This window comes from Pyrus communis, chromosome 3, assembly GCF_963583255.1.
Source record: "Pyrus communis chromosome 3, drPyrComm1.1, whole genome shotgun sequence".
In the NCBI taxonomy this organism is placed as follows: domain Eukaryota; kingdom Viridiplantae; phylum Streptophyta; class Magnoliopsida; order Rosales; family Rosaceae; genus Pyrus; species Pyrus communis.
In genome coordinates, this window is record NC_084805.1 from 11980158 (window position 1) to 12001408 (window position 21251).

Below are 21251 nucleotides of genomic sequence, written 5' to 3' on the forward strand. Positions count from 1 at the left end.
GCATATTACTTTCATATATAATTATTGTGAATGCTTGAAGTACTATGTGAACTACGAATGGCTTGATCCCTGTTTAGGGTACGTAGGCAGTCTAACGAGACGTTAGATGCAGCCATAAAATATTTGAGACAAAAGCCTTGCTTGGGAAATTGAGTAATGTGAAGGAAATTGGTAAAGACAAGTTTTAGTTTTGTGAATTAGTTAGTTAAATTAGAGTTAATTGGGTTGTCATGGATAATTATCCCTGAAAATAAGTAGTTTGGGAGTAGGGCGTTACTGATTGTACACTTCACACCATATTGTTTATAATTGAAAATGCTACAACATGGTTGAGTAGTAGATTGCATCATGATATATCCATATGTATATTACTTGCATATAATTATTGGGAATGCTTTCAAGTGCAAAGGTGAACTCAGGACACCCAGGTAAGTTCAGGTGAGTTTATGGTACTAGTTGAATCGATTGCGTTATAGCATGACTACAGTTATGAGTTAGGCAACTTCGATAGTATCGTACTGGTTGCCATGAGTTGCACATGTTATATTGAGATGCATTGAGAGCTCATAAACCTGCACCCCGGTGTTAGTGCTCCCGCCCGTGGCCAGGGCACAGTCCTTCACGTGATGTTCACCTCCCGCACCTTACGCTCACCTTGGATCCAAGGTAGGTGCACAGTCCTGTCGTACAGACCACTTTAGGTGGTTCCGACTCGTAGGTGACCCGCGATTATTCGCCCAGTCTTCACGTGATCGTAGCACTTGAGCGTATTTATTTACACCCAGTCCTGTCGTACAGACCACTTTAGGTGGTTCCGACTCGTGTGCAGGTATACTTATTGAGCTATTGACTAGCCAGGATTGATGAGATATGGATAAGTCGACTTATATGCTAGTCAGGATTGATGAGATATGGATAAGTCGTACAGGTCACTATAGGTGACTCCGACTTATATGCTAGCCAGGATTGACGAGATATGGATAAGTTGTACAGGTCACTATAGGTGACTCCGACTTATATGCTAGCCAGGATTGATGAGATATGGATAAGTCGTACAGGTCACTATAGGTGACTCCGGCTTATATGCTAGCCAGGATTGACGAGATATGGATAAGTCGTACAGGTCACTATAGGTGACTCCGACTTATATGCTAGCCAGGATTGATGAGATATGGATAAGTCGACTTATATGCTAGCCAGGATTGATGAGATATGGATAAGTCGTACAGGTCACTATAGGTGACTCCGACTTATATGCTAGCCAGGATTGACGAGATATGGATAAGTCGTACAGGTCACTATAGGTGACTCCGACTTATATGCTAGCCAGGATTGACGAGATATGGATAAGTCGTACAGGTCACTATAGGTGACTCCGGCTTATATGCTAGCCAGGATTGACGAGATATGGATAAGTCGTACAGGTCACTATAGGTGACTCCGGCTTATATGCTAGCCAGGATTGATGAGATATGGATAAGTCGTACAGGTCACTAGAGGTGACTCCGACTTATATGCTAGCCATGATTGATGAGATACGGATAAGTTGTACATGTCATTTTAGATGATTCTGACTGATATATCACTTTGTATTGATTTAGTTCATTTGGCCTACTTATTAATGTATGGTGGATTTGATGGCAAACCGTGGTTTTGGTCATTTCTGAGTATGGTTTGGATATATGTATATATGTTGTACTGTCTTATGGAAAACGATACGGGTTTTACATTTAGGGCATTACTTTTAGAGAGGTAATAACTTTGGGAAGCTTGGTTTTATTGCTTACTCACACCTTCTGTTTGGTGCCCTCCAGGTTTTAGCTGCTGAGTTTGTATCGACAAGAATCTGTGGTGAATCTTAGTATTAATGGATATTTCTGAGGGTATGATTCTTACCCACACTACTGTACCTTACTTATGCTCTGACATCGCGTGTGAAATGGGTTCGCTCCCACTCATAGCGCACTCTGGTACTTAGACACTTTTAGATTCAAATTTATTCACTTTTTATACACTATCACATTTTATGGCTTCGTCACCTTCCAGGTGTCGGCCAGCACAGCTCGATTCAGGGTCCAAGTGGACTTTCTGGGTCGGGGTGTGTCAATCTACATTAAGGGGGAGGATGTGGGCTTAGCCTCATAATAGGCTAGCAATAATGTGATTCAATATGTTGTTTATTAAATATTATTTTCTCTATTCTTAATATAAATACAATAGAGACTGATTTTATTATGTAGATTCAGCTGCTTTAATTGGTTTATAAGGGTTTTCTTCTTGGCCCAATGAATAGAACTTTTTGGTGTCACAAGCTTCACCAAATAGAATTAGACAAAAATGCCCCTTAAACAAAAAACTTCAAAAGCAACCCAAAATAATGCATCAAATGTGGCAGGGGTATTTTCATCATTTTAACTATGTTTTTTTAATAATTAATTTTTTTTTTGTACAGTTTTTGTTTTGTTTTGTTTTTTTTATAATAATTAGTACCTCACAATATGTTAGCAATAATATGATTCAATCGGTTGTTCACTAAATATTATTTTCTCCATTTTTTAAATACGTTCAAAACATCTTAAGAGGTGTGTAATGCCGGTTATAAAAAAAAGTCTTTCGCATGCGGATAATAATGTGATTAAATTAGTTGTCAAATGATTGTTCTATTTTTTTTTTAACAAAATATATTATCTATGCTAAGGGAAAGGAGGTGGGCTCAACCTCACAATTGGTTAACGATAATGTGATTCAATAAGTTGTTTATTAAATATTATTTTTCTCTATTCTTAATATAAATTCAATAGAGAACCGATTTTATTATGTGGATTCAGCTGCTTTAATTGGTTTATGAGGGGTTTCTTCTAGTATAATCAAAGATTATTCATTTACTTCAAATATTTGATTTTTCCTTTATCAATTTTACGCATATAAATACATTTAAAACGTGTAAGTAGCATGTAGCACGCCGTGATTCAAAAAAACGTGCGTGAGTGCGTATATGAACCCTAGTAAACTCTTATTTGTTTGTGCATGTCTATACTTTATTCTCATGTTACTTTTTCACTTTCTTGAAGGAACTCCATGAAGTCAAGAGGAAAAGTGCTAGTCTTCAAATGTAACAGTTTGTTGAGAAAGAAAAGAATGATTTGTTGGACTATTTGAGATCATTATAGCCAGAAAAGGTTACTATTTCTTCAACATTGAAAACTCTCCTGATTTTTTATTTTCCGAAGTCAAATATTTAGAAACTATATCACGTGTACGGGGCGCTTCAGAAGAAACCCTAAACTCCATCTTTATTCCTGTCGCTGGGCTCTAGCTTCTGCTTAGGGTCGATGGCAGCCAACTTTTCAAACTTGTTTTCCTCCTCCTCCTCCTCCTTCTCTTCCTGCCCAACACATGCGATGACCCCCTTTCTCATCTGCAATTTGGGGATCTATAGTTGTTCTCCAGAATGAGTGGATGGAGCACAATCTCTAGGCCTTTTGTCTTTCCCCGCACTTGCGGTGGCCCCGTTTCCCGTCAAGGAACGGTGGAGCAACCCACCATCTACGGGTGGTGTGGATGGAGTACTATCTCCGGGCTGTTTGCCCATGTATCATGGTAATTTGATTTGGAGCCTTTGGGCTGTAATTTGGGGCCTTGCGCTCAAGATCTTCCAAAGCTTCGAATCAAATTCCAAATTTGGTGGATTTTACCTCAACACTTGATTGCTGCTTCTTTCATGCTTCTCTCCGGTCAAAGACAACTATATGTTGTCACCCTTATAAAGGTCCGGTATCTCTTCATAATGGTGTTTACACCACCTGACCTTTTTTGTTACTGCTTGGTTCTGGGCATTTAGTTGCCCATTGTGTGCTTGGTATCCGCTAAGGACTAGAAACGTGGTGATCAGTATTGGTGTGGTTTCATTGGATCTACAGATTTGGCACTTTTTCCCCCGCATTGTGACTGTGATGGGTTCAAGCTGTGCTCCATGTGGTGGTTTTTCTTGGTTTTTTGTCTGCTGAGCATCTTCACTGTTTTGCCCGTGTATGCGGCTGGTGAAGCTATGTTTAGGGTTATTAGGTTTTTTTGTGTGGTTACTTTTGGGCCTCTACAATTGGGCCTTAACTTCTGGGCTCCTATGTAATTTTTTGTTTTCGGTATAGATAGGAACATTAACTCATGCATTGTGTGCATATATGGCGTCTTGTCTGTATTGACCCCTTTTATAGGCTGTTTTTATTTCTCACTTTCACCTGTGGAGTCTTTGTAATTTGTTCTTATGTACTTTGTTATAAAAATTCCCATCGACCAAAAAAAAAAAAAAAAACCTCTCCTGATTTGGTATTCAAAATAGTAGGTGAATCTACATTTCCGATAGTGGGCCTTCGTGTATATACTCATATGCTACTGACCAGTGCAACTATGGCATGCTTTATAATGTCATGTTATAGTAACATAATTCTATATTGATATTTGTAAATTTTCTTCTAAGTATATTAGATTGTACTATGGTTAATCATTGTCAAAACTTCTATCCCTGATAAGCGATGTTGCAAGTGATAACTCTGCGTTGATCAAATTGCTTAAATGTTTGTCTCACTTCCGTTTAATTGTACATAGATGTGTTGATGAGTGTATACAAAATTTGTATTTTGATATGAAGATACCGAAGTCTGAAGGTAGGTACTAGTGTAGTCTGCATACATGTACACCGTAGATGGAAATTTCATTTATTCCCAAAACTTTAATATAGTTAAGATTGTCTTGTTTATCAGTTATGCTAATGGATTGGTGAAGGAATAAACTGCACAAAAAGAAAATGGAGGAATTTTATCTGATGACAAGGGGAGGAAATTCAAGTTTTATCTATGGCAAAGGAGAAATGTGATTTTGGGTAGACCTGCTTTTTTCTTTGCATTGTTTGCTAAACTACAGTGATTAAATTAGAACAACTGAAAGTACATGATCAAAACTAAACAGTCCGTGAATATACAACAATACATTTCCAGTACAGTAGATGGTGAAAGGATAAATTAATTACAAATTTGTCATTCTTGATATCCTAACATAGTGGTTAGCTAGACAAAACTGATATTAAAAGGTGGTACTATCTACATAGTCTCTGTTAGTTTTTTTTATTTTTATTTTTGAAGAATCGATACTATCTATACTAAGAGTTGGGGGAGTGAGCTAAGCCTCACAATGAGTTAGCAATAATGTGGTTCAAATTCGTCTTTGGTGAGAATCGAACCTAAGACTTCTCACTTACAAGTTAAGATAAATATCACTAGACCGTAGTACTAATGGGCTGTTAGTTTTTGTCCTTCGAATCTTTTCACTTATTTTGATCCGATGACTATAAATTGAAGGATAATGCTAGGAAGATCAAAATTTTTAAACCAAATGATGTGTCACCAAGAGGAAATAAACACGTTAATCAACACTTAAGTAATAATCTAATTATCAACTTCCACATCAATTGATTTATAAATTTGGTTTAGAATTTTAGTCTCCCTAACAATACCCTAAATTAAAATAACAAGAGTAAATTACACAAATGACACACCCCGACCCGGAATATCCACTTGGACTCCAAATTGAGTTGTGTTGGCTGACACCTGGAAGGTGACGAAGCCATAAAGTGTAGTGGAATAAGTGAATAGATTTAAACCTAAAGGTGCTGAATTTTAAAAGCACACTTATGAGCAGAAATGAACCCATTTCACATGTGATGTCAGAGCATAAATAAAGTACATTAAGGTAAGATAAGAATTATACCACCAAAGGTAGCCACTTTCACTGAGATTTGCCAAGAATACTCGTCGACACGGATGCTCAGCACTAAAACCTGGAGGGGCGAAAAACAAGGGTGAGTGAGCCTGAAAATAAAGCTTTGTAAAAAAAAAAAAAAAAACCTTTTCAAAAATGTAATAACACCCCGCCGTAAAACAAATATAGTTTCCAAAAATATACATACTACGTATAGTAGGAAATTACTTACCGTAGCCTACAAAATCTCAAGAATTCAATACGGCACAATATTTTGTAAGTAAGCACATTATGTCCGTAATCACATATTCTCGCATAAATAAACATATCACATCGAGTGCTTGTCGACACGTGCTGACACACGAGTTCATGAAGAGGTAATTTGACATAAACAAGACTTGGTGTAATCATAATATATGCTCTAGTACTACAATAATGTGAAGACTGGCGCTAGGCGCATCAAATACGAGTCGGAGTTGCCTATTGCAACTGTATGACAGGACTGGCACCTACAATGGATCCAAGGTGAGCGTGCGGTGTGATATGAACATATATGTGAAGCATGACCCTGGCACGGGTGAGTACTAACATCGGTGCAGCAACGATGAGCAAATAACACAAATATAATCATGCTATAGTGATTCGATAATTCTAATCGATGTCACATTATTCATGAACATAAATATAATTAAGGCATCCCCTTATAGTAAGCTTACTTGTGCATCTCGTAGGATTATTTCATAATTTTCCAACAATAAGGCATTTCTTATAAACGTTAATTTAATTATGGCAATCACTTAGAAAATTCATTGATTAAGTATATATGTGGAAACTAACCAATATATACACACACACACACACTATATGAAAGAAATAACCCACTCATAGTTACTTGCGAGGTCGCAGCCGTTCGAACTAGGATAGTCGGAGTCTCCGATAATAATTGCACCTAAGCATAATATTGAGACACATTAATAAAACTCAATTAAAACGTTTGAATTTGGAGAAACAAACGGCGGATTCGAAATTAGCGTGTCGAAATACGCTAAGAGGGGTCCTAGGTAGTTTTTGTAAATAGTCAACGAAAAGTCAACGGTCAACCCTAAAAATCAATCGAGACATTCTGGTGGTCAACTATGTTAAAACTTTGGAATTTCACTAAATGGATGTCAACACCGGATTCAAGCCGCCAAAATTAGCCTATGAGGGTTTCCGAGAAATTTTGAAAAAGACAACACAAGGAATATTCTAAGAATATTCCAAAGAATATTGTAAGAACATTCCAGAGAATATTCTGGCCCAATTGGAACTGGGCTGGGCTGGCACATCGATTGGGCTTAGGATTTGGGCCTAAGGTCCATTTTTTTTCCTTCTTTTTCTCCGGCGGGTTGCCATTGCAACCGCTGGATTCTAAGAAAATGGTGACCGGACTCTAGCCCGGCACATCGATTGGGCTTAGGATTTGGGCCTAAGGTCCATTTTTTTTCTTCTTCTCCTGCAGGTTGCCACTGCAACCGCTGGATTTTGAGAAAATGGTGATCGGACTCCGACCAACCCAAATACTTAACTAAAAATAGCCTTCCATATATCAAATTGAAGCTCAGAGAATAAGGAATCCAAATATACCATTGGATTCCTCGACCGTGGCTGAGGCTGGCTGGAAAACAGCTCGAAGCCGCTGGATTCCTCGCCAGAAAACTGGGAAACTTTCCTGAGTTATATCTACCATAAATCCAGTCCAAGAATCACCTACCATGTCTAAAATTGAAATTAAACAACGAAAGAGATTCACCTAAGGTATTTCTGAGACTCACCTTCGTCGAAAGATATGGTGGACAGTGGCCATGGCTGCCATTTGCAGAGAAATGTTTTAGGCCTAGTATCGTGAGTAAAACAAGGTGATGATCGTAGTGGTTTGCCATGAAGCTGGGTGGAATAGCAATGGTTTTGTGGTGGCACAATTCGCCAAAGTTGTGAGGGTTGGTGGTTCGGTGTTGGATGTGCGAGGGGGGAACGAGAGGGACAATTTTGAGAGGGAGAGAGATAAGTGAAGAGAGAAAGAGTGATGAGATCTAGCGAGTGAGGAGGAGAGGGAGAAGGGACACATGGCACAAAATGGGTGGAGAGCTTGAGTGGACCGTTGGATTATAACTTTAAAGGAACACCCTCTTTGTATCCGTTGGATAAAAATCCAAAGGCTCACAGTTCTTGGTTAGGAGAATCCTCTCCTTGGGCTCAAGAAATGATCCAAGTTCGGTCCCACGGACTAGAAAAATTATACAACATTCAAAAATCCACTTAGAAAGTATTAAAATAATAAAATACCCAAATTTCAAATTTCATTAAACACCCTGAAGTTTCGTAGTTCCATAAAATCTTAGTCGTAGCTCCAAATTCGATCGTGCTTGCACCTACACGTTCGTATCGTCCAGTACTTCAAGAATACGCTAAAATAATAGCTTATACACGTCACGAAAAGATGATCAATGAAAATCAATACTCATTTAAAATTTATAAAATCGTAAAATTAGGGACGGGTTGTCACAACAAAACTACCTTAATTATGGATCAAACCACAATCTCATACCTTATGTTTTAAAAATTGCAATGTCATACCTCAACTTATAAATTCGTTGCAATATCATACCTCGTTAATTTTTTATTTAACAATTAAAATTAATTAAAAAAAAGAATCTCTCCATCCTTTCTCCCAAAATGCCTCCCTTCTCCCTCGAACGCCGTCATCCCTTCGATCTCCCCTCACTCTTTCCTCCTCACTCCCACTTGCCAGAAAGGCATACAAATCCAAATCGAACTAGAAAATTATACCATCCCATCCTAAACCCAGAAGAAAAAAATAACACCGTATCCCCACCTTCTATGTCTCCTCCACTTATTCTCCCCGGCCAATTCCGCATATTCATCTCTCTTTTAGTCCCAGATTTGATCGGAATGGATAATGGCGATGACAAAGCGACCCTACGGTTTTGAACTACAGCGACAATCAATCGGATTCCCATGCTCATTGCAGTTGAAAATGGCTTCCGTCGATTTAAAAATCAAAACAACGATCGAAACTACGCAATCATCGGGAAAGGTGATGAACTTCGGCAGCAGGCTCAAAGTGTGACAAGGGTGGAGCGTAGAGGTCGAGTATGACCATATCGTTGTCGTTTTCATCTCCAGATCCGGTGAGATTCGATCGAAATCTCGCATTCAAACCGTCGATGGACCGCCCATCGGATTTGGGTGTCGATGTAATCTGGGTTGGATCAGCGGGGTGCAAGTTAGATGGGGAAAAGGCCCTTCGATGTCATTTTGGAGGAGGGCAAGATGGGGTTTTCCTTGCTTGAGGAAAGAGCAGCTGAGAGAGTTTTGGGTTTGAGGAAGAAAATGGTAAACGGGGTTGGAGATTGGTTTGGAGGGAGAGTCTTGGATTCTGCAGAGCTGAAGAAGAAGATTAGAAAGCTGAGATTTTTGGTGAGAAATTCATGGATTGTAATGGAATTTAACTACTTCGTAGAGATTTCATGTAAAATTTTGATTCAATTCCCTCGAAATCTCATGGGATACACTACAAAATTTCTCCAATTCCCTCTAATTCCTCAACTTTCCAAAATTCTTTAAATTCAAATTCTAATTGAATACACCTGAAATGTTATAAACTTCTTTAAAATTCTAATTGAATACACAGGGATTTCTAAGGATTTTAATAAACTATCTTAAAATCTTGATTGAATATATATTGAATTTCAAAGAATCACTTAAAATCCAGATTGAAATTCATTAAAAGAATTAAAATCCTTTAAAATCCCAATTGAATACATATCCTTAGATTAAAAAGTTTAAACTTATGATATTTAATTAATTTTTAAATTTAATTGGACAAGGAGTGGACGTTGCACTGTCACGTCATCACTTAAAATTGATAAAAAATTTAACAAAAATATGATATTGTAAAAGCATAAAATATGAAATTATGATTCGGCTTATAATTAAAGTAATTTTATATGATTTATCCGAATACCATCATTTAAGTAAAAAAAATTGTATGGATTACACCGCCACTAAAACCTTTTAACACACAGCCCACCGCACCAAACAGGCAGACAGACCAAAAAGACAAAAGGCCCTTCCCGTCAGTAATCAATGACTGCAATTGAGTTAAAAAAAACCCTAAAAAAATTCCCCCAATTCTGAGATTCAAAAACCCTCAGAAGTCAAAACCCTCTCTCTCTCTCTCGTCATACTTCCCCCTCTTTCCCTCTGACAAACAAAGAAAATAGAGAAGAAAATATCCTCTGAAATGCATAGCAGTGATGCAGAAACTGCTTCGTATAAGCTCATCAGGCCCCATTCTCTGCACTTCGGCTAAGGCCGCCCCTCTTTCTTCTCTCCCCTTTGCTTCTGACCTTCTATCGAAAGCTCTCAGCGTCTCACCCAATAAACCTCCAACAATGCACGCTGCTGCAACTGCAGCTTTTCCCGGCGGCGGCGGCGGCTCGGCCCTCGCCTCGACCATTCACTACAAACCCACTTCCAGTACTCCCTCCTCTCGCTCAAACTGCGGCCTCTGCCGCTGCTCTGTCTCTGTCGGCGGCAGAACCTCATCCCGGGCTTGGCTTGTCCTCAAAGACTCCGGCTTGGGCTCTCGCCCGGCGTGGCTACACACGAGCTCTGATGGGTCATTTTCTGTTTCCGCCGTGGAGGGTTGCAAGATTTTAGAGGAGGGTTTTGAGGGTTTGGGCAGTGGCGCTGGTGAAAACCCTGAAAAGGTTTCGGGGGATGAGAAGCCGAATAGGTTGAGTCGGCGACAGAGGGGATCTGTAGACGGTGGTTTGTTGGCCGGAAGCCCGGACTTGTTGGCGATTCCTGGTGTGGGGCCGAGGAACTTGAGGAAGCTGATGCAAAAGGGTATTGGGGGAGTTGCCGAGCTCAAGCAACTGTACAAAGATAAGGTATGGTGTATGTATTGTACTTATTCTTAAGAGCTTATATGTTGTGAATGTTCTGTTCTGTTGCCATGCAGGTTTGGGATTGATGATAATTTTTTTCCTTGAATTTTTAGTGGTTTAGATTATTCTAAATTTTGGATTTCTGGAATGAATTTGACTAGATATTCAAGCCTTTTTCGGATTAGTTCGGGAATCGGTAAGGATGATTTAGAATGCTTACTTTTATGTAGCATGGATTTTGGAAGCTGTAAAGAAACCAATTCTCTTTCTCTAATAGTTACATTATAGCTGATATATGGACACCTTTGAATCTATAATGACAAGGAGTTTTGAGCTGCTGCTTGCAGTTTTTCGGAAAATCTAGTGAGAAGATGGTTGAGTTTTTACGAAGTTCAGTAGGAATCATCCACAAAAACCATGCTGAGAGTATCACTACTTATATTAAAGAGAGTGTCGATGAAGAATCGAAGGAGGAGGGCTCAAACTCAGAACTGAAGCTAAAGCAGAAGAAACGACTTACTTTCTGCGTTGAAGGAAACATCAGTGTTGGAAAGTCAACATTTCTTCAGAGAATAGCAAATGAAACACTTGAGTTAAGAGATCTTGTTGAGGTGGTTCCAGAACCTATTAATAAGTGGCAAGATGTTGGCCCTGACCATTTTAATATATTGGATGCTTTCTATGCTCATCCAGAGAGATATGCCTATACCTTCCAGAATTATGTTTTTGTTACAAGGTTAATGCAGGAGAGAGAATCCTCTGGTGGTATGAAGCCCCTCCGGTTGATGGAAAGGAGTGTTTTTAGTGACAGGATGGTAAGATCCTGTTATTCTTCAGTTACTTAACTTGAATTATTGCATCTTTGTTTCTTTAAATTTGTCCGTGGAGTTGGGGAAAACTGTTAACTCCACTCCTTATTCTGTTATATCATTATATATAACTGTAAATGCTCCTCCATTAAGAGAAGGAAAAAAACTGTTTTATTTGGAAATGGATTTTGAATTTTTGTAACCTCATCTAAATTCCAACACTGTCCAAAATTTATGGAATTGAAACTTTGCAGTTCTTTCATTTTCCTGTTTGGTTAATAATTCAAGGGGAACCAGACCTTACTTAAAGTTTCAAGGCTGATGCATTTATTTCATTTTACATAATAAAGGTTTTCGTTCGAGCGGTTCATGAAGCGAAATGGATGAATGAGATGGAGATCAGTATCTATGACTCCTGGTTTGACCCAGTTGTATCATCCTTGCCCGGGCTTGTCCCTGATGGTTTCATATATCTGAGAGCAAGTCCTGATACTTGTCACCAGAGAATGAAGCTACGCAAGAGAGCAGAGGAAGATCAAGTCAGCCTAGAGTATCTCCGCGGCTTACATGAAAAACATGAAAGCTGGCTTTTCCCATTCGAGAGTGGCAATCATGGTGTATTGTCCATTAGTAAGCCTGCCTTACAAATAGACAGCTCATTACCTTCTGATATCAGGGACCGTGTGTTCTATTTGCAGGGTGATCATATGCATTCCAGCATTCAGAAGGTATCATATTCACAATTCACAGTAATCTGGTTGGCCTTCTGTTACCTCATGTCCCTGATAATATGATTCGTTTTTCTTTGATGGTCTGCAGGTTCCTGCTTTGGTTCTTGACTGTGAGCCAAACATTGATTTTAACAAAGACATTGACGCAAAGAGGCAGTAAGATAGCCTATCCTTAAGAAGCTTGCATGAGAATTTTACTTGTTTCTGACTTTTTCTTGGAAATATGCTTTGTTATATTGTTGTTTGGAGTGTCTGCTATGACTATGACTCAAAGTTGCATATTCTTTGTGTATATTATTAATAGTTAATCACTTCATGTCCCCGAGTAATCTGGCTGCTAAGTTTGTTTTACTCATCATGTAAAAACATCATCGAGTATCGGTTTGGTTTAACTGTTATGTGATAAGCATAGGCACATATGCAGATTGCCCACACACCCCAAATTACTTCCCCCACACCCTTTTTAATTTTTTAATATTTTCCATCAAGTGTTAGTGGTGTGTCAAAAAATATTTAAAAAATAAATAAAAAGGTGTGGGGGAAGTAATTTGGGTTGTGTGAATATAATCTCTCTATATCTATTTATATCTCATATATTTAAAAGTATCCATATGCTCTTGGATTGACTTAATTGTTTGAAATCTTAACGAAAACAGCTAACATGTGTTGTGTTTGGCCTTTGTTGGGCTAATCATATTCTAATATTTGGTAGGAGTGGTCTCTAATAAAGTGATGACTTTTGTGAAAGAAATGTCAGTCTGAACTAGACGTTCTGAACCCGTCACACTCTTGTGGAAGACAGTACGGGGTTGTGCTAATGCTTAAGAAAATTACCTCCTGACCAGTTTTATTGATGATATGGTCAGGTTGCTAAAACAATAATCACCTGTTAGCATTACTATGGTGCTGTTTGGGTACTTAATTCTTTCGCATTCCTTTGTATTTATTACATATTAGGACTGATCTGTTATCTATTGGTGCTATGCTGATAAATCTCTATCTTGTTTGTTCTAACTGCCATTCTAATTTGTTTTGCAATTTGGATTTTGAAGGTATGCTCGACAAGTAGCGGAGTTTTTTGAGTTTGTGAAGAAAACACAAGAAGTTCCATCTGCAAAAAGTTCTGCAGAAGCCAAGAAGACTAGCCAACAACAAATTCTGCTGCCACGAAATGGAGAATTATGGGTTCCTGATAAGCATTTTCCTGGGTCGGCCCTCAAATCTTTGGATTTTAGACGAGCCATGTCTTTCATGTCGGGCTAGCGGGTTTGGTACTCTAGTTTCCGTTCAAGCTCTGCCAAGATTGATGTCATGGGTCAGTAGTTCCTGGTTTCATTTGTGTTTGGGTGATGATGTATCTAGATCTTTTGTGCTTGTAAAAATAGGTTTTTTCTAACCCTAGAGATGTAGAAAAACTTGTGCTGTTGTTTAATTAATCGGAGTGTTGGTTGAAACTTTATTAATTTGAATTGAAACACTATCAATGTCTACCTAAAAACGAGAACAGTGTTGGTTGTAGGTGTACCATATTTTTGGAGAGCAAAGTATGCCAAAGAAATGAGAACTTAACTAGATGTTTTTGAGTTCGAGCATTGACAAACTTAGACACCCGTGAGTTTGGACCCATCTCGCTACCCGACTCAGTGTTGACATGCTCGCAACGAGCATCGCCTTGAATTGAGTGCACGCACGCTCACTCTAATTGCAAAGCCGTGTATAACTTACGTTCACAATGGTCACTTAGTACAATGGTATTGTGGTATTTCACTTCACTGGTAACTAAGATCTTAGGTTCGATTATTGTCAAAAATTAATTTAAACCACATTAGTGAGGCTTAGCCCACTCCCCACTTCTTTAGACCACTGCCCAAAATTAAATAGGTCTAAATTAATTTAAGAAAATTATTTAAATCAAATTTAACTTAAATCTTTTTACATACTTATGTATTTATTTGATTTTTAATTACTTATCGGAATTTAAATATTTTTAGATTAAAAGGTTCATAAAATAAATTAGAATAATCTACATAAATTTTAGGGTAAATTACATTTTACTCCCTCATGTTTGTAGTCGATTGCAATTTCTTACAGCATCTTTAAAACATTTCAATTTCATACATTTATTTATCATTTTATTTTAATTTCATACATCCGTTAAGTAAACCGTTAAGTGATGACGTGGCAAATATGAGATCCACATTTGTGTTGACGTGGCTGCCAAATTTGTGTCACGTGGCAAAAAATAATTTTTTATACATTTAAAAAAAAAAAACCGGAAACCCATATTTGCCACATCATCACAAATTTAGGTGGGTCGGGGAGAAGATGGGTTTTTGGGGGTTTTTTTTTAATGCATACAAATTTATTTTTTGCCATGTGGCACAAATTTAGCAGCCACGTCAGCACAAATGTGGATCCCATATTTGTCATATCATCACTTAACGGTTTAGTAAACAGATTTTCTAACGGATGTATGAAATTGAAATAAAATGATAAGTAAATGTATGAAATTGAAATGTTTTAAAAATATTGTAAGAAATTGCAATCGACCCTAAACTTGAACCGGTAAAATGTAATTTGCCCTAAATTTTATTTTTAAAAAAAAATATCAAAGAAAAGAAAAAAGCCAAAATCATTATTTAGTAGTCTCAGACTAAAATTTTAAGCTATAAGGGTTAGAAGAGAAAAGTAGTTTTTGGGTTATAGTTTAAAATTTAAGCTATAAATTTTTATGCTTTATCCCTAAGAATTGGAGATGGTACAGATAATATCGTTTGTTAAAAAAGAAAAAAATAATGCATGTTTTGTTAAATTTAGGAACTTCAATTAATGAAAGTTTAGTTTAAAAACTAATTGTAAACTAAGATGAATTAGTCAAACTACAAGCATCTAGAAGACACACTCTCAAGAGTATGCTTCTTCCACACTTGAACAATTTTCATTTCCTCAAAAGCTCAGAACTTGCTTCTGTCCATCATCTTACTCTGCTCTTCATCTTCTTCACACACTCTCATCCTATCCACTTCTCAATCCCTCCACTGACTTAGCTGTTTTTCTCCAGTGCCGTATTTCACACCCTCTCCTCCTTCAAATCCATGCTTTTGTCTTTCAGCTCGGTGCTCACCAGGACAACTTGATCGCCACCCGTCTCATCGGCCATTACCAGTTGCGTCTCGCTCTTTCTGAGTCTTTCATCAGCTCTAAAAACCCAACATTTTCCTTTTCAATGTAATCATCAGGGTCTTGGTTGAAGATGGTCTACTCTCCCATGCATTTTCCCTCTTCAAATGCTTAAAATAAACCTCTTTTTTGCCTAATAACATCACCTGCTCGTTCCTTCTCAAAGCCTGTTTTCGCACCGAAAATCCTCGTTATGTCAAATAGATTCAAACCCATGTTACCAAAATGGGGTTTCTTTACAATGCATTTGTTTGCAATAGTCTGCTTTAGGTGTATGCTCGCGGAATTAAAGATTTGGCTTCTGCACGTTTGGTGTTTGATGAAATGCCGCAGAAGCGTAGTGTTTACTGTTGGACATCGTTAATTGCTGGTTATGCTCATTCAGGTCAGAGTGAGGAAGTTTTGAAGCTTATCTTAATGATGGTTAATGAAAATTTGGGGCCGGAAGATGATACAATGGTCAACGTTTTATCAGTGTGTTCAAATCTTGACATGGTTGCAGTTGAGAAATGGATTGAGATCCTATCAAATATTGTTGATACTAAGAATTTTGGTTGTGACTTTGTTGACACTGTCCTTTTATTTTTGTACAGGAAATGAGGAAAGGTTAAGAAGAGTAGGGAAAAATTTGATGAAATTGGTGATAATGGAAAGCAAAGCGTGCTTGCTTGGAATGCCATGATAGGTGCATATGTTCTAAATGGTTGTCCTCTGGAGTCTCTGAGTCTTTCCGCTTAATGGTAGAAAACCTCAGTTATGGGCCTAACCATGTTACGAAGGTCAGCGTGCTTTCAGCTTGCGCTCAAATTGGCTATTTAGACCTTGGTTCATGGGTTTACTAATACCTGAAATCTCAAGGAAGCAAAAGGTAATTGGGTCAAACAGAATCCTAGCCACTGCATTGAATCATTGATCAACATATATTCAAAATGCGGGAGTTTGGAGAGGGCAAAAGAAGTATTTTATCAGATGTTCATGAAATATATTGCTTCATTCAACACCATGGTCATGGGTCTTGCGGTTAACAGTGAAGGAGATGAGGCTTTGAGGCTATTCTTTAAAAGCCAACAGTTCAGTTTGCAACCCAATGCAAGTATTTTCCTTGGTGCCTTATGTGCATGGGGTCACTTTGGTTTATCGAAGGAAGGACATTAAATATTTAACAGTATGACCTTAAGGTTTTCTGTTTATTCGAAATTGAACATTATGCTTGTTACATTAATATCCTTGCAAAGGTAAGCCTACTTGAAGAAGCTTTAGAGGTTGTAAAATCCATGGCCCTTCAGCCTAATAATTTTGTGTGGGGTGCTCTGCTCGGCGGCTGCCTGCTCCACTCTAGAGTACACGTGGCTCAATATGTTTCCAATAGACTGGCTCAAGTGGATCCTAAGAATTCCAGAGACTTTGTGATGCTAACTAATACATTGGCATCCGATCATCGATGGGGTGATGTCTTTGAGCTGCGACGGTTTATGAGGGAGAAGAGGGTGGCAATGCAACTCGGCTGTAGTTGGATCAGCATTAACGATGTTGTGCAAGAATTTGTTGTGGGGTGTCCTTCACATCCTCAAATTGAGGGCATATATAATACTTTAGACGGATTGGTGAAGCAAATGAAGGTAACAAGTCTTTTAGGGAGTTTAGAAGCATCCAAGGAAAACAAGATTTCTATCATCCAAGGAAAACACGATTTTTTTTTTTTTTAGTACATCGATATTTTTACATTAGGGGAAGATGGGAGTTTGGCTAAGCCACACCATGAGTAGCCTAATTTGGTATTGAATTCACCATCCACGAGATTCAAACTTAAGACCTCTCACTTCTAAGTAAAGAGGAATACCACCATATCGTAGTATTGAGTGGGAAGAAAAATAAGATTTCTACTCAGTAACTTTCTTAGCTAGTTCAATCTTCTCCACTTTTGTAGAACAAGTCTCATCAAAGAGTGTATCATACTTAATGCACAATTCATCATAAGTCATCACCTTATTGCCATTCAGAACAGAATCATCATTACTTAGAGACACTTCCTCAATTAGAGCAACAAAAGTAACAACATTTTCTTCATCATCTGACGACTCATCAGACTGCATAGAAACTTGTTCATTGTCATCACTCCAAGCACCCATCATTGCCTTTTCGTGCTTTTAACTAAGGAGTTTGGTGTTAGCATAATTAGCAGCACGGTGCTTACTTCCATCGCATGCAAAGCAGGGACTAGGTATCTTCAATAAACCTTTGTCTCATTTTCTAGTGAATCCTTTATTCTTCACTCCAGTGGGTCTTTTTTTTTTTTTTGACTGCTTGATGGCTCACTAAACTATTTAGAATATTTCCTTTTGTTTTTGAGAATTCTTCTGAATTGTTTGACAAATAGAGTAAGATCATCTTTTGAGGCATGTCTACTCACATCACTAACAACCTCACAGTTCTGAACACCATGAAGGGCCACTTCTTTTCTCTTCTTGCAGTCACTTTCATCAATGTCAAACTCCATCTCATAGGTAATGATTTTCCCAACCAATTTTCCAAGCTTGATGTCATTTAGGTCCTCAAAACTTTTGAATGGCAGCCTTTTTTGCTTGAAATCTCTTGGGCAAGCATCTCAAAATCTTTTGAACACTGGTTGTTTAATCAATAGGCTTCCTTAACCCCAAGGCTTCATTTGTTAACATTTTAACTTTCTCATAGAAGATCGAGAAAGTCTCAGACTCGAGCATTCTCAAATCCTCAAATTTTGAAAGGGTCATTTAGAGCTTCAGATCTCTCACTTTTTTATCACTCTCATGAAGAATTTAGAGTTTGTCCTAAGCTTGCTTGGCAGTAGTGCAATATCAAACATGAGCAAACTGATTAGACGAAATGGCAGAAACAATTGCATTCTTTGCTTTCCTATTTGCCATAGCCGAAGAAATTTCTCCTTGAGTCCATTCACCTTTTGGCTTAATCACAGACTCTCCATTGACTAGCCTCAATGGAGCCTTCCACTCAATAGTGGGATAATCAACAACAATAAGATCGTGTGCCTTAAGAATGATTTGAAACTTCTCGTTCCACCTCTGGGTTAAAAACCGGGAACTCTCCACTGAGTCTAATCCACTAGTGTAAACAAAGATTCATACAAAGATCACACAAGCTTAATTCCTAGATCCTTATCTACAAAGCAGCTTTACCTTTGTGCAACCTTGCCTTTCACAAGATGGACTTCTTCGATTTTCACGAAGTGGCAACTCCTCCTAAGCTCATCACCTTGTGGCATCGAGATTAACACGATTAATGATGTGATATGATTTTATGATATGCACATGAAATCTAGATTCAAATGAACAGTTAGATTCTCCAGTCAAATAGTTGAAGGAAGAATCTAACTTGAATCCAAAAGCTTGGTCTAAAACAAATTTAAAGCTTAAAACCAGAACAAGCCATAAATGCAAAACCTTAAAACAATGCAACCCTAATATATAATGATTCGATGTTTAATGCATGAGGAAGGTGTGGCAGTTAAGGTTTATAAATGGAGAAGATGCAAGCTTCAAGCCTTTAAGGCAACTCTCTTTCTCTAAAACTAAGTTCTAAACCCTCAAAGAATAATCTAAAACCCTAGAAGTAAATATACCCAAGGAAATTATATTTTCCATCAGCCAACTTGTCTTAAGGACACTTGTCGGCTGCAAAAGAGATCTAGGAAGATCAATGGTTAGAAACTGACTACCATCAGAAAGGTGTCAATCAGCACATATGGACTGTCTTAATCTGTGTGCCTAGATAGCTAAAAGTCAGTGCGCAAAATTGACTAGACAATCAAACTAGGCAGAATGCAACACAAATAAAGATATGAAATGCACATGCATGAACAAACCTTTGCGTTGAAATGTGCCACTTCTTGAAAATTTACTCCAGTAACAACAACCCATAATCTGAGTATATTATAAAGCTAGATTGAGCATGTGTGATGGTTCAATTACAATATTTGACATGGAAAGTCAAACACTTAAAGCTAAACTTTACAAAGTCTATTGTGGCCAATTCTGGGAGTTGTCTAGCATAGGTAGTCGATGCATTTAGGGGGAATGAGCAGTCGAACAACCTATCCACGTCTGGATATCCCGGATTAGTTTACTCTCTCCTGATGGGAGAGCATAAGTCATGCCTGCAAGGGCAGATGCGTTTTCTGCTTTGGCAGGGTTAGTCAGTTGAGATGTTTATGCATTCTGCCAAGGCTTGTGAATAATTCCTTCAATCTTCATTGAAAATAGAGAAATGTATTAACTTTGCTTGTAAGAAAAAATAGCATAACAATTGATAATCCTCGGCATATGAGGTCTTGTTCGCTGAGTTGCTTGAGTCATCAAACTTTATTTGCCTTGGACAGGGTCCAAGGAATGGTGGGAGGCCACACGTAGTACTTTATCAAGTTGTATGCATTCCACTGCTTTTCAATCTCTTTGTCACTTATAGTGGTGAAGGTGTAGCTGCACTTCCTGCTTACTCGGCTAATTTTATACGGAACTTCCCTGATGGTAGCCAACCTTTTAGAGCCTTCTCTGCGGGCAGTTATGAAGGCTCTTCTGAGGAATAAGTCTCTTGGATGGAACTGCCGGATCTTTGCGCTTTTGTTATAGCTAGAAAGGATTTGTTGTTGATAGGCCACAATGTAGGCGATAACCTTTTTGCGCTTTTCCTTTGCCAAGTCTAAGTTTGTGGCCATTTCCTTCTCATTCTGCTCAGAATTTGGCAATATATTGATGTTGGGCACCACGACGTTGGGAGGAATGATTGCCTTAGAGGCAAACGCCAGGGAGAATGGAGTTTCGCCGGTTGCTCATCTTTTGGTGGTGCGATACGCCCATAAAACACTAGGGAGTTTGTCTGGTCACTTGCCCTTCTTGTCTAAGAGGAACTTCTTGAGGCAGTTAAGAATGGTATTGTTGGACGCCTCGGCTTGCCTATTGCCTTACGAATATTAAGGCATAGACATTTGTGCTTGATGCCATATTTTTCAAAGAACTTTGCCAAGTATTTGCCCACGAATTGCAGACTAGTGTCTGTGATGATGAAGTGAAGGATGCCGAAGTGGCATATGATGTTCTTCTATGAGAAGCGCTATATATCCATCTAGGTAGTTGTAGTCATGGGTTCAGCTTAGACCCATTTCGTGAAATAGTCGGTTGCTACGATCATCATGCATCTGCTCTCATTCGCTTGTAGGTATTACGGGCACGGGCTTAAAATGCTCGTAGCTGTCACAACATTATACATACTCTTTGGCGTCTTGATGCATGGTTGGCCAGTAGTAGCGTGTGTTAAGAGTTTTTTGTGCCAGGAAGCAACCTCTAGAGTGGTTTTCACATACGCTTTGTGGATTGAGGTAAGAACCTTAAAGTCACTGGGAGGCGATAAGCAACATATATGTGGTCCTGAGAAAGATCATCGAACGAGCATTCTGTTCCACATGTAGAAGCGCCCTGCCTTCGTTTGGAGCTTGCTGGACTTCAGTCTGTCTGCGGGGAGCGTTCCATTGACTATGTAGTTGATGATGGGATCGTACCAACTCAGAGTTTTGTTGATATGCGCCACCTAGATTACTGGTTCTGTATCTATGCTCGGCTTCTCCAAGTACTCGACTAGGATGAAGCGTTTGAGTTGATGGTTTAAGGTAAAGCCTAAGCTTGCTAATGCATCTGCGTGTGCATTTTTTGTTCGTGAAACCTGAGTAAGTGTGTACTCCTGGAATGTCGCTAGCTGCCTTTATACCTTCTCGAGGTATCGGGCCATCCTTGGATGTTTTACTGCGTACTCCCTTGAGGTTTGGTTGGTGATCA

General features: G+C 38.5%; 1 protein-coding gene and 1 pseudogene across 1 annotated transcript; both read left to right on the top strand.

Moving 5' to 3' along the window:
• Window positions 1-9927: 9927 nt before the first annotated feature.
• LOC137729048 (uncharacterized) lies at window positions 9928-13708 on the top strand. Its single transcript, XM_068467871.1, has 5 exons — window positions 9928-10712; window positions 11057-11524; window positions 11869-12246; window positions 12338-12405; window positions 13302-13708. Exons 1-5 carry the CDS (start codon window positions 10074-10076, stop codon window positions 13510-13512), a joined length of 1764 nt encoding a protein of 587 aa, XP_068323972.1. The 5' UTR covers window positions 9928-10073; the 3' UTR covers window positions 13513-13708.
• Window positions 13709-15161: 1453 nt separating this feature from the next.
• LOC137728176 (pentatricopeptide repeat-containing protein At2g20540-like) overlaps window positions 15162-21251 on the top strand; it is a 29680-nt pseudogene continuing 23590 nt past the window's right edge.

What these genes read in the sequence shown, in the direction of transcription:
- LOC137729048 (XM_068467871.1), top strand. Translation starts at nt 10,074, where the DNA reads ATGCAGAAACTGCTTCGTATAAGCTCATCAGGCCCCATTCTCTGCACT. An exon ending in GTGTTTTTAGTGACAGGATG is followed by an intron (nt 11,525 to 11,868) that starts GTAAGATCCTGT and finishes TACATAATAAAG; the next exon opens with GTTTTCGTTCGAGCGGTTCA. An exon ending in TGCATTCCAGCATTCAGAAG is followed by an intron (nt 12,247 to 12,337) that starts GTATCATATTCA and finishes GATGGTCTGCAG; the next exon opens with GTTCCTGCTTTGGTTCTTGA.